Raw genomic sequence first — 15009 nt, 5'->3', positions numbered from 1 at the left:
ATAATTATTAAATTAAATTTTAAAAATGTTTTATCGAAATTAATTTGACAATTTGTTTGATACTAATCTTTTCAGTTCAATTAGTTGAATAATCAAACTTTTTTAATTAAAACAAAATTAATTTTTTGGATTCTTTCAACTTATTTCATTTATCTAATTATATTAATGCTAATGATTGGATTTTTTTCTGCTTACGAACCTCAACAATTCGACTTCACTCCAAAACTGATTAAAAAAAATGTTATGTATTTATAATCGGGAATCTGCTTACGTGGTGACATAAGAGAACATTGAGTGAATGGATCACCGCTATAACCAGGCATACAAGTGCAAATTGGACTATGATTAACAACAACACATTTGGTATTAATTCCGCAAGGGACAGGGCATGGATTGCTGCACTTTTTATCTATACATGCCAGCTGTGAGGTACACTCAGAGGAAGTTACACATTCGGGTCGACATCCTGGTGGACTACCAATGTAATTTGGCAAACAAGTACATACAGCTTGGCCATTGTTGACACGACATTGACTGTTAGGTCCACAAGGTGATGGACTACATGGTTCTGTTGGTTTATCCATGTTTGCTGTGAAAAATTATCATGATAAATTATGGTCAGGGTAGTGAGTACGATTTACTTTCATTATAATCTTCGTGAGCCTTAATTGAAACTTACTGTTTGTGTTAGGTGATAAGACACAGAAGGTAAATGGGTCACCAGTAAAACCATTTCGACATGTACACGAAGGTAAATGATTTATTGTGACACATTCAGCGTCTTGACCACAAGCACCAGGGCAAGGGTCACGACATTTTGATCTTATACAACTTTGGAATGATGGACAGTCAGAGTTAATGATACATTCGGGTCTACAACCTTCGTATGGGTTTCCAATGTAGTCCGGTAGACATGAACATGAACCAGCGCCATTAGATTCTTTGCAGATAGCATTGGCACCACAAGGTGAGGGCATACAAGGTGAAAGTGAACTATCGGGCCTCATTTCAGCTAAAAATATACGGTAAGGGCTCATTTATATAACAATATAAAATTTTAATCATTAGAAGAAGTTCAAAGACAATTGATTCCAACAACAATGATTGGTTTTACATATTTGAAAAATTAACAGCTTTGTAAAACATTTGTTTACAATCGATTTACATTTGAAATAGTCTATGATTGAAGGCCTTTGGACGATGACCAGTTATAAGGTTTTCACGTCCTTGTAATAAACGAAAATAAATAATAATAATAATAATAATAATCTGTGTTAAAAATATATGAAAAAGTGTTTTTCAGATTAAACCATTTCTTATAAATAATAAGAAATAGATTATGAATTAAAATTTTGTATTGAATTTCTAAATAAAAAATCAATATATTTTTTATAGAGTAAAAAGTTTTATAAATCATCAATTAACTTGTATTTGACAACTTGAAAACTTGAATCATTTTTTTTTTGTTTCTCATAAAAAAATTTTTTGGCGAAATATTTCAAGAAGACTAGATAAATTGAAAAGCGATTGTACGGACAATATTTTAGTAAACTATTAATTTTCCAAATATTATTAACCAAAATCACGAAACTCAAGATCATTTGTCTAAACATTCTGTGCTATGTCTGTTCTTCAAGATTTTTTTCAATGTTTTTGTGTTATAATGTATCCTTACATTGTAAAGGAATACATCCAGTAAAAGGATCACCGGTGTAAGCTGATATGCAGACACACATAGGAGTGTGACTAACGACTCTGCAATCAGTATTGGTACCACACGAGCCAGGACATGGATCTTGACATTTTCGATTGACACACGCCTTATCAGTGGGACATTCGGAATTGCTAATGCATTCTGGTCGACAGTTTGGAGGTATTCCCATAAATTCAGGTAAACAGGAACATGATGGAAGACCATTGATTGATTGACATTGAGCGTTGTTACCACAAGGTGATGGAGTACAAGGATCTTCTGGTATTGGTGATACAGGTTCACTTTCTTCTACATTATTAATAATGAAACATGGTAAAGTTCAGACTCTTGAAATTCAAGATTCAATAAAATAAAATAAATTCTTACGCATAATTGTACAACGTATGAATGGATCACCAGTAAAACGATCAGGACAGGAACATATGGGATTATGGTTGATAACCTGACATTGAGCACTAAGTCCACAAGTACCAGGGCAAGGGTCTCGACATCGTTGGTTAGTACAAGCTTCATTGCTAGGGCAATCTGAATTGACTAGACACTGTGGTCGGCATGTTGGTGGACTTCCTAGGTATTCAGGTGCACAAGTACAAACTGATTGGCTATTTACTTCACGACAAATACTGTTGGGACCACAGGGTGAAGGGTTGCAAGGTCTTGATTGTGGTAAATCAGCTAACAAAAATATAAAAGTAAAAGTGTGTAAGAGTAATAAATTCATGACTAATTTTTTCGAACCATTAGTGTCCATGAGAAAGATATATAAAAAATTTTATCTTAGAGATCTTTCAAGAATAAAAAAAAAACATCTCTAAAAATAAAATTGGTGTTCTAAATGTGTAAATCATCACTTAAATCTAATATAATTGGTAATAATTTTTCATGAACCTTAATGGATAAGAATAAAGGTATAGAGTAGAAAATAAGAAATATGTACCTTGAACTGGTTGACAAGCTACTAAAGCATTGCCAGCCATTCCTTGTAAACAAGTACACATAGGAATATGGTTGAATACATTACATTGAGCATTCTGACCACATATACCAGGACATGGATCCTGACACTTGTTTCTCATACAAGCTTTGTTGATAGGACAGTCGTTATTGATAACACATTCAGGTCTACAACCGGTGTTTGGATTTCCAAAGTAGTCAGGCATGCACGTACATGCACCGTTATTGCACAGAGCATTTGAACCACAAGGTGAAGGGTTGCAGGGGTCTATTACAGCTGGTTCTGTTGCTGGTGTAAATACACAGTTGGTGAAAGGATCACCAGTATATCCTTCTTGGCAAGTACATACAGGTATGTGGTTATAAACAGAACAAAGAGCATTTAATCCACATGATCCAAGACAAGGGTCTCTACATTTTTCGTTTATGCAAGCTTTATCACTTGAACATTCAGAACTGATGGAACATTCTGGACGACAATTAGGTGGCACACCAATGTATGATGGTAAACAAGAACATGAAGGGATTTCATTAATAACTCGGCATTCAGAGTTGGCTCCACAGGGTGATGGTAAACATGGGTTTTGATTCATAACCGAAGTCGTTGGAGGTGCTGTAAGGATGTAAATTGTTGGTAGAAATAAAATCGATGAAAATACTTAATAGAATGATAGAAAATAATAAGAAAAATGAAGCAAAATAAAATAAATTTTTATAAAATTATCCATGAAATTCTTTGTTTTTAAGCCATAATAAAATAGAATTTTCATAAAAAATTATTCAAAGCGGAGCTTTTTAGTAAAAAAATCATTATAGTAATGCATCTTCAAATTTATTATACTTATAATAAAAAAATAAAGAATAACTTTAAAATTATTTTTATTATAATAATAAATAAAAGAACAGATTTACTCAATGATTTTTTAACTATAAAATTTTGAATATTTGAAAATTGCAATTTTTTGTATAATTGCATGAAATTGATAAAAAATCAAAACGATACATTTAAATTTTTTTAATGAAGTGCAAAAAATTAGTAGTGATAGAATAAACTCACGTGGAGCTGAGAAACATGTAGTAAAAGGATCTCCAGTAAATCCATTTTTACAAGAGCAAATAGGGCTGTGATTAACCACAATACAGTCAGTATTTCTTCCACAAGAGTTTGGACATGGGTCAGTACATTTTCTATTGATGCAGGCTTGATTTGGTGGACATTCAGAACTGGTGGTACACTCGGGTCTACAAGAAGGAGGGCTTCCAATAAATTCTGGGAGACACGAGCAAACAGCTTGATTGTTGACTTGTCGACATTGACTATTGGGTCCGCAAGGAGATGGTGAGCATGGATTGTCATTTACAGTTGGTTGTACAATTGGCATTGGTGTACAATAACGGAAGGGGTCACCAGTAAAGCCTGATCTACACGTGCATGACGCCATGTGATTAATAATTTGACAGTCGGCATTAGGACCACAAGTACCAGGGCACGGATCTTCACACTTGGTCCTAATACATGCACGATTGGTGGGGCAATCAGAGTTGATGGTACATTCAGGTCTACATCCTTCATAAGGATTGCCAATATAATTTTGTTGGCAAGAACAGGATCCAGCACCATTTTGCTCGCGACATATGGCGTTCACACCACAGGGAGATGGTGAACAGGGTCTTCTTGTTTCCGTTGGGATCTCGTCTGGAGGGAAAAAACTAATCCTTAACAAGAACACTATGATTTGCAATAATTACATTCACCTAAAGCGACTATTCTTAGCTGGTTTGGCTTCATTTCCACTGCAATATTGCTTGCGTTATTTAACCCAACTACGCAAAGGAAAGAGTAAAGTGTAGGGGTGTTTTTTTTGGGTAAAAATCAGGGATCTTAATTTTTTGTACAGGGAGGTTTAATTGTTCGGGAAGAGTTTGTTTAACAGGAAAATGTTCTAATTTCCTGTTTATGTAGTGGTGTTTATGTAACTCTTAAATAATCAACTAATAATTCTTTTTAACGCTTAAGTGTCATAAAATACTAGGTGTTGTTTTTTTTGCGCAGTCGGGTTTAGCTTTTCTAACTTCTATTTTTGATTAAATAATTATCTTTTTATCACCTTAAACTTCGTTGATGCATTATCGATGCTGGTTATTTGCGAATTAAAAGCTGCTGTTGATCAATAAATCTTTTTTAAGGTGCTTGCTTATTGGCATATGGTGAACGAGGTTAATCAGTGTGAATTAATATATGCTCTATAAATTAATTCTCTTATCAATAATTTTAGGGGTAATTAGGGGTTGGTGTTTTATGGGATTATTTGAGATATCAGGCGTGTGTCATCGAATTGCATTTTAATTTTATTACGATTCGTTTTAGATAAGCTGCAATCGACAGCTATTTTAATTAACGCAATTGTCAGTACTTTTAGAGCAGCAATTAATAAATTAAGCGCTTTGATATTATTTTTTTCGTTCACTATTATTATGATTATTGAAAAGCATTTTTTAATTTTGATGTCATTTTCTTTAACTTATAAGCCAACACCAATATAATTGACGGTATATTAATTAAATCATGCATAGCTATTGATAAAGCGAAAGTCTTGGACTTACCCTTCGGTGCAAGGATACAGTTGGTGAATGGATCGCCGGTAAAACCTTCAGGACATACACAAACAGCATGATGATTTACGACTGTACAATCAGCACCAATACCACACAAACCGTCGCATGGATCACGACATTTTTGTTGGATACACGCAAGATGTGAAGCACATTCTGGATTTATTGTACACTCTGGTCGACAATTTGGTGGAACACCTATATAATTTTGTGCACACGAACACGCAGGACTTTCGTCTCGAACATTACACTCTGAATTAGGACCACATGGTGATGGTAGACAAGGATTTATTGGCTCTTTGGGTATTTCTGTTGGAAGAAAAAATTTATTAAATTAAAAAAATGATTCCAGTTATTTATAGGCAGATCTTTGATTTTTTAAAAATAATTTTAATACTAAAAAGAATTATCAAAAATGTTTTAAATGTAATTATTTATTAGGAATAAAACTTTGAAAAAAAATCTCTTGTAAATTTTTTACATGCGTTAAGGATAATTAGAAAACATTAATGAAATCATTCTTACCTGGAAGTGGATAGCATCTTGTGAAAGGATCACCGGTGTTGTCTTCCAAGCAACTACAAATTGGATTATGGTTCACAACTTGACATTTAGCATTCTGTCCACAAGTACCAGGACAAGGATCTTGGCATTTATTATTGAGACAAGCACGAGTCAATGGACATTCAGCACTTGTAACACATTCAGGTCGACATGTTGGGGGACTGCCAAAGAATCCTGGTTGACATGAACATACTGCATGATTATCTACAGCTTTACAAACACTATTAGGTCCACAAGGTGATGGTTGACATGGTTGTCTTGGTGTATCATCTAATTTAAATGGTCTACAACTCGAGAATGGATTTCCAGTAGTGCCTGATGGACAACTACACATTGGTATATGATTGACAACATCACAGCGTGCATCTGTACCACATGTTCCAATACAAGGATCGATGCATCGTTGATTGATACAAGATTTTGACCGAGGACAATCAGAATTCAATGTACATTCAGGTCTACAAGAGATATATGGATCACCTTGATATTCTGGAAGACATGTACATACTCCAGCATTACATTGAGCATTAGCTCCACATGGCGATGGATTACATGGATCATCAGGTACTTTTGGTTGTTGAATAATCGGTGAGCATAAGGTGAATGCATCTCCGGTGAAACCTTGACTACAGGAGCATGTTGGAATATGATTTTGCACTCGACATTCTGCATTTTTACCACAAGATCCCACACATGGATCTCTACATTTTTCTGATATACAAGCTTGAGTTGATGGACAATCAGTATTTACTACACATTCTGGTCTACAATTTGGTGGTGATCCAATATAATTGACTAAACAAGAACATGCTGCTTGATCACCAACTTTACGACATTCTGCATTAAGTCCACAAGGGTTTGGCACACAAGGATCACTAGGTCGTGGAGCTGGTAATTCAATAGGTTCTTGGAAACAACGCGAGAATGGATCTCCTGTCATTCCAGTTGGACAACTACACAATGGATTATGATTAATAACTCTGCAATCTGCCCCAATTCCACAAGTTCCTGGACATGGATCATTGCACTTGTATTTATAACAGGCACGATTTTGTGGACATTCGGTGTTGACAACACATTCTGGTCGGCAATTAGGTGGTGCACCAATAAAGTTTGATTGGCATGTACAAACTGCTTGGTTATTTACCGCTCGACAAAGGCTGTTTGGTCCACAAGGCGATGGATTACAAACATCTTGGATAATTCCTTGAGTCGTCACGTCCATTTCGAATGTACAGGAAGTAAATGGATCTCCAACATAGCCTGGAAGACATGTGCATGTTGGTATATGATTGATAACTGAACACTGAGCTTGGATACCGCAGACTCCCGGACAAGGATCTTGACATTTATTTCTTATACAAGCTTTATTGGTAGGACAATCAGAGCTTAATATACATTCTGGTTGACAACCTTCATAAGGATTGCCATGGTAATCTTCAATACAAACACAAGCTCCAGCATTATCACGCTGTTGGCAAATAGCGTTTGATCCACAAGGAGAAGGTTCACATGGATTCAATGGTTCTTCTTTTTCCATGACGCATTGAACAAATGGATTACCAGTGTAACCAATGATACAGGTACATGTAACTGCATGATTAATAACTTTACATTCAGCAAAATCTCCACAAGATCCTGGACATGGATCAACGCATTTAGTATTCATACAAGCTTGGTTTGACGGACAATCTGGATTAATAAGACATTCTGGTCTACAAGATGGTGGTGAACCAATGTAATTAGGTAAACAAGAACAAGAAGGAATTCCATTATTATTTTGGCATTGAGCATTTGGTCCACATGGAGATGAGAAACAAGGATCTTCTGGTTCTTTGATTTCTGGTAAAATAGGAATATCATAACAACTCTTGAAAGGATCTCCAGTTTGTCCAGGAGAACAGCTACAGATTGGCGAGTGATTAATTACTTCACATCTTGCATTTAAGCCACAAGATCCCAAACATGGGTCAGTACATTTGTTGTTGATACAAGCTCGCGTTGGTGGACATTCAGAACTCATACGACATTCAACTCTACAGAGTGGTGGAGTTCCAAGATAACCTTGCAGACATGAGCAGACAGCATGATTATCAATATTGCGACACTGACTATTTGGTCCACAGGGTGATGGTGAACATGGATTCGTCTTATCTTCAGGTTGTGCAAGTGGTTGAGTTCTGCAACTGACAAATGGATCTCCAGTGAATCCTGTTCTACAAGAGCATACCGGAATATGATTGACAACATCACATTCAGCATTTTCACCACATCTGCCTGGACATGGATCTATACATTTGTTTCTTAAACAAGATTTATCTCTAGGACATTCCGAGTTTAATACACACTCTGGTCGGCATACTTCATATGGATTACCATAATATTCAGGTAAACATTCACAATTGCCTGCTCTACATATTGCATTAGATCCACATGGTGAGGGATGGCAACGATCAATTAATGTAGGTTCAGTTGTAGTTGGCGGAATAAGAGAGCAATCATTGAATGGATCTCCAGTGAATCCTTCGATACATGTGCAAACTGGAATGTGATTAAGTACATGGCACTGTGCATTAAAACCGCAAGAACCAGCACAAGGATCTTGACAACGTTGATTGATGCATGCAAGATGACTCTTACATTCTGAACTGATAGTACATTCAGGTCGACAATTAGGTGGAGCTCCAATATAATTTGGTAAACAAGAACATGCTGGATTGCCAAACATAAGTTGACACTGAGAATTAGGTCCACATGGCGATGGTGTACATGATGGCGGTCTTTCTGTTGTAATTTGATTAACTTCAATATCAGGAGAACAATAGGTAAATGGATCTCCGGTAAAGCCAATAGGGCAAGTGCATATTGGGTTATGATTTTTCGTTGTACATTGTGCGCGTACTCCACATGTATTTGTACAAGGATCTGAACATTTGTTATTTACACAAGCTAAATTAACTGGACATTCAGCGTTGACAATACATTCAGGTCGACAAGACGGTGGTGTACCGACATAATCAGGTAGGCAGGTACATACAGCTTGACCATTAACAGTTCTACACTTGCTGTTAGGACCACATGGTGTTGGTGAACATGGATCTTGTTGAGGTGGTGGAGTAGATAATTGTTTAGATTCTTCATTGCAAGCATAAAATGGATCTCCTGTATATCCTGGTGGGCATGTGCATCGAGGCACATGGTTCTCTACTTGACAAATTGACATAATTCCACAAGTTCCTGTTGTACAAGGATTAGTACATTTGAATCCAATGCAAGATAAGTTGCTATTACAGTCGTCATTTGTTTCACACTCTCTATAACATCCTCTAACATTATCATAAGGACTACCGATAAAATCTGGTGGGCAAGCACAAGCTCCAGCTCCGTTTCTTTCTCTACATTGAGCATTTGGTCCACAAGGGTTTGGCACACAAGGATTTGATTTTTCGACATCTGGAATCGTTGGTAGAACTGGAGTACATTTAGTGCTTGGATCTCCAGTGTATCCTTCTGTACATGAACATACTGGTAAATGATTCAAGACTGTACATTTTGCCATGATTCCGCAAGTATTTAGACAAGGATTCTTGCATCGTTGATTAATGCATGACATTGTTGTTGGACAGTCAACGTTTTCTGTACATTCTGGTCTACAATTTGGTGGTCTTCCCAAAAAGTTTGGAGAACAGGAACAAGCTGGTTGTGATCCAATAATTTTACACTGAGAGTTAGGACCACATGGATTCGGTGAACAAGGATCACCACCTCCAGTAATATCTTTGGCTGGTCCTGATGGTATTATTTCAATCTTAGTACAGAAAATAAATGGATCACCAGTATATCCGTTAGTACAAGTACAAATTGGACTGTGATTAACCACAAGACATTGAGTATTTTGTCCACAAGTTGATTGCTCGCATGGATTAATACATTTGTTGTTAACACAAGCTTTATTTCTTTGACATTCAGTGCTTATTGTACATTCAGGTCTACAAGCTGGTGGTGTACCAATAAATCCACTCTTACATGAACAAACTGCATGACCATTTAATGTTCGACAATTGCTGTTGGGTCCACATGGGCTTACTTCACATGGATCGATAATTGGTGATTTAGTTGCTGGTGGTATTAATGAACAACCAATCGTTGGATCTCCAGAAAAACCTGAATGACAAGTACATGATGGTGCATGATTTATAACTCTACATGAAGCATTAGGACCACAAATTCCAGTACATGGATTAATACATTTATTACGTAAACAAGCTTTGGTCTTTCCACAGTCGTTGTTTGTAACACATTCCGGTCTGCAGCCAGTGTAAGGATCTCCAAAGTATTCTGGAATACATGAACATGATCCTGCACCATTTCTTTCATTACATATAGCATTAGCACCACAAGGTGATGGATCACAAGGTGTTATAGGCTTTTGAGTAGTGTAAGGTTCTTCAATCACCGGAGTACATTCAATGAATGGATTTCCAGTATAACCCGGATTGCAGTTGCAGATTGGATTATGTTTGACAACATTACAGAATGTATTAACTCCACATGAACCAGGACATGGATCCATACATCGTTCATTTTGACAAGCTAAATTTCCAGGACATTCTTCATTAATAATACACTCAGGTCTACAGTTTGGCGGTCTGCCAACATAATTTGATAAACATGAACAAGCAGGGAATCCATCAATGACTCGACATTGTGAATGAGGTCCACAAGGTGTTGGAACACATGGATCAGCGTTTGGAATATCGTTTTCTGGAATTCTAACTTCTTCTTTTAGACAACTTGAAAATGGATCACCCGTGAAACCGTCCATACAGATGCAAATTGGGTTATGGTTGATAACTTGACAGCGTGCATTAAGTCCGCAAGTTCCAAAACATGGATCTTGACATTTCTGATCAATACAAGCTTTATTTTGCGCACAATCAGCACTCACTACACATTCAGGTCGACAAGTCGGTGGGCTTCCAATAATTCCCGGTTGACATGAGCATACAGCATGGAAATCAATTACTTTACAGTTACTGTAAGGTCCACAAGGTGATGGATCACAAGGATCTTGTGGACTTGGTGCCACTTGTGGTATAACATAACATGAAGTCAATGGATTTCCAGTATAACCAGATTGACAAGTGCATGAAGGTTGATGATTAAATACTTGACATTGTGTATTAAGTCCACAAGCACCAACACATGGATCTTTACATTTGTTATTAGTACAAGATTTTGTAAGTGGGCAATCAGTATTTTGAACACATTCTGGTCTACAACCTTCATAAGGATCACCGGTGTAATCAGGTAAACAAGTACAAGATCCTGCACCATTTCTTTCATTACAAACAGCATTTGATCCACATGGCGATGGATTACATGGTTGACTTGGAGCTGGTGAAGGTGTCATTTCTTTACGATTGCATGCTGAGAATGGATCTCCTTCATATCCTTCTTCACATTGACATATTGGTCGGTGATTTCTAACAATACAGTTGGCATTGATTCCACAAGAGCCAGTGCATGGATTAGCACAGGTATTTTGAATACATGCCAAATAATTAGGACAATCTTGATTAATCACGCACTCTGGTCGACAGTAAGGAGGAGCTCCATACATTCCTGTCAAACATGAACACACTGGACGATTATTGTGAACCTTACATTGAGCATTAGGACCACATGGAGATGGTATGCAAGGATTAATTATTTCGGTATCATCTGGGGTTTTAGAAATAATTTCATTACACTGTACAAATGGATCTCCAGTGCTTCTTTCAGGACAACTGCATATAGGATTGTGGTTGCTCACTTGACATAAAGCATTAAGTCCACAAACACCTTGACAAGGATCTTTGCATTTTTGATCAATACAAGCGAGTTGAGGTAGACATTCTGAACTAACCAAACATTCAGGTCTACAAGATGGAGGCGTTCCTCTGTATCCTCGGTTACACGAACACACAGCACGATCATTAACAACTTGACAAATGCTATACGGTCCACAAGGTGAAGGTACACATGGATTTTCTGGTACTTCTGGAACTCTTTCGATCTTACAAGATTTAAATGGATCACCAGAGTATCCTGGTAAGCATGAACAGGTTGGAATGTGATTAGAAACTTCACATTGTGCATTAAATCCACAAATACCGGAACATGGATCTCTACAATGTTGATTGATACATGCAAGATCACTGGAACAATCTGAATTTATCATACATTCTGGTTTACATCCACCAACATAAGGATTACCAATGTATGGAGGTATACATGTACATCTTGCTAGACCATTGACAACATTACAGATTGCATTATTTCCACATGGTGATGGAGAGCATGGATCTTCAGGTTCTATTGGTTGAATTGGTATTCGCGTACAACCTACAAAAGCATCGCCTTCGTAGCCTGATTTACATGAACAGAAAGGTGTATGATTGATGGTGGAACAGTCAGAATTGGCACCACAGCTATGTGGACATGGTTGAATACATTTGTTTCCAATGCATGCTTGATTTGTTGCACATTCTTGATTGATAAGACATTCTGGTCGACAATTTGGTGGACTTCCAATGAATGTACTTTGGCACGAACAAACTGGACGGCTCATCTTTACTTGACAGACCGAGTTGGGCCCACAAGGTGATGGATCACATGGTGAAATAGGTTTTATATCGTTATCTACAACTTGAACACAGGCCACGAAGGGATCACCTTCCAGACTAGGTGGGCAACTGCAAACTGGATTGTGATTAATAACGGAACACAAGGCGCCATGTCCACACACTCCATTACAAGGATTAACACATTTATTCTTGATACAAGCTTGTATTTGTAAGCAGTCTGAGCTAACAATACACTCAGGATTACATAATGGTGGACTCCCACGATAACCTGGAAGACAAGTGCATGTAGCATAGCCGAGTGGAGAAATAAGACATCTACTATTTGGTCCACATGGTGAAGGATCACAAGGACTAGTTTTTGGTACTGATACAATATCAGTGTCTTTAATTGTATAACAATGAACAAATGGATCTCCTGTTAATGTTCCATCACAGTAACATACTGGATAATGATTGATAACATCACACGAAGCTCCAGTACCACATGTACCATGACATGGATCAACACATTTGTGGTTTGAACAAGCTTTATTTAGAGGACAATCAGTGTTTTGAATACATTCTAGATGGCACGCGATGAAAGGATTACCAATATAATTATCAAGACATTCACAAGTCGTAGCTCCATTTTTCTCTCTGCAAACTGCATTAGGTCCACACTGAGTCACACTGCAAGGATCTTGATGTTCAACATTTTCTGGTATGCAACCTTGATATGGATTACCATAAAGTCCAGTAGGACAAGTACATACAGGTTGATGCCAGATGACTTGACAATTAGCATTTATTCCACATGTTCCCAAGCAAGGATCTGCACATTTCCATCCAATACAAGCATGATCAAATGGACAGTCACTGTTGCAAAGACATTCAGGTTTACACCAAGTACCAGTTGAATCGTGAATACCACACCCTCCACACATAGCTATATGATCAGTATAAGGAACACAATAATCATATTGACCACATGGTGATGGCTCACATGGATGAGTGATATTTGGATATTTTTCTATAGTGATCGCTGTTTTAGGCATACAACTGATAAATGGATTGCCGAAGTAATTATTCGCACACAAACAAGTTGGTGTGTGATGTGTGACATGACATTCAGCGTTGACACCGCAAATGTTGCCTAAGTTACATGGATTTACACATTTCATGTTGATACAAGCTTTATCATTAGAACAGTCTGAATTGACTGTACACTCTGGGTTACATCCGATCTGAGGATCGCCCAAGAAATTAGGAAGACAAGAACATATAGCACGATTTTGAATTACTTGACAAATAGTATTTTGACCACATGGATTTGGGAAGCATGGGTTATGTTTCGGCTCTGGATCCATCAATGGTGAGCATCGCAGCATAGGATTACCATAGAATCCTTCTTTACATGAACAAATTGGATGATGAAGTTCAACTTTGCAATTAGTATTAACACCACAGGCTCCCAGACATGGATTTTGACATCTATGACCAATACATGCCATCGATAATAAACAATCACTGTCTTCAGTGCATTCAAAGCTGTCACAACCAGCTAAACTTGTTGGATCTCCAGATGTTCCCGGAAGGCATTCACACATAGCCTTATTGGATTCAGTCACTCGACAAATAGCATTTCTTCCACATGGATTAGGATGACAGACACTGGTTGGAGGTTCATAGCATCCTACATATGGGTCTCCGATTAAATTATTCTTGCAATAACATTTTTCACGATTATCTGATATATAACAGTCAGCGTTTACTCCACAGTTGCCTGGTTGACAAAGCGGAACAACAACAGTACTGATAACACAAGCCTTATATGGATTTCCAACTGTGTTTTCTGGACAGTAACACGATGGAACTCGAGTTTCATCACAAAGAGCTCCGACTCCACATGGGTTTGGTTCACAAGTATGTGTTTGTTCTATACAGCCTCTAATTGTATTCGGACTTTCTATAAAACCTGGTAAACAAGTACACTTAGCAATACCATTTTCGAGGATATTGCATCTCGTATTAGGTCCACATGGAGATGGTTCACATGGATTATCTGGTAGAGTACAGAGTGTGTGAGGTGGAGTTCCTTCGTATCCAGGTAAGCAGAAACATGTTATCTTGCCACTTATTAATCGACAATCAGAATTAGGTCCACATGGATTGCTGTGGCAGTTATTACCTTCAGGGAGACAATGTTCAAATGGATTTCCTGTCATTCCCTTTGGACAGATGCAGATTGGGTTTCCGTTATCAAGTTCACATAGTGCATCAATACCACACGGGTTTGGTAAACATGGGTTGAATATTTGAGAATGTTCGCAGGCAATTTGAGGGTTTCCGTCATATCCAGGTAGACATTTACAACGAGCTGTATGGTTTTCTGCATAACATTCAGCATTAGTTCCACAGCTATCTTCGAAACATGGGTTTATGCAACGTCTGTTTAATCGATCACAAAGTTTATTCGGTGGGCAATCTTCATTATACTGACAAACATTTTCGAAATTGGTAACTGAAATTTTAATATTTGTAGATTAGATTACGAGA

At 37.4% G+C, this 15009-nt stretch overlaps 1 protein-coding gene across 3 annotated transcripts in view; it reads right to left on the bottom strand.

The window, feature by feature from the left end:
* dpy (dumpy) overlaps positions 1 to 15009 on the bottom strand; it is a 64875-nt gene that overhangs the window by 18312 nt on the left and 31554 nt on the right. For 2 of the 3 annotated variants that reach the window (XM_035095485.1, XM_035095486.1), the window contains 8 exons: positions 5807 to 14974; positions 5273 to 5590; positions 3726 to 4364; positions 2652 to 3281; positions 2081 to 2389; positions 1676 to 2002; positions 680 to 1012; positions 272 to 589 (listed from right to left, as the gene is read on the bottom strand). In XM_035095485.1, coding sequence (XP_034951376.1) covers positions 272 to 589; positions 680 to 1012; positions 1676 to 2002; positions 2081 to 2389; positions 2652 to 3281; positions 3726 to 4364; positions 5273 to 5590; positions 5807 to 14974 — 12042 coding nt within the window. The remainder of the gene's footprint in view (positions 1 to 271; positions 590 to 679; positions 1013 to 1675; positions 2003 to 2080; positions 2390 to 2651; positions 3282 to 3725; positions 4365 to 5272; positions 5591 to 5806; positions 14975 to 15009) is intronic. The other variant, XM_035095487.1, reaches the window with a different exon arrangement.

This window comes from Chelonus insularis, unplaced genomic scaffold, assembly GCF_013357705.1.
Source record: "Chelonus insularis isolate UGA/USDA-ARS -01 unplaced genomic scaffold, ASM1335770v1 contig_135_pilon, whole genome shotgun sequence".
Taxonomy (NCBI): domain Eukaryota; kingdom Metazoa; phylum Arthropoda; class Insecta; order Hymenoptera; family Braconidae; genus Chelonus; species Chelonus insularis.
Note: the sequence above shows the minus strand (reverse complement) of the source record. Positions and strands in the feature narration are given on the sequence as shown.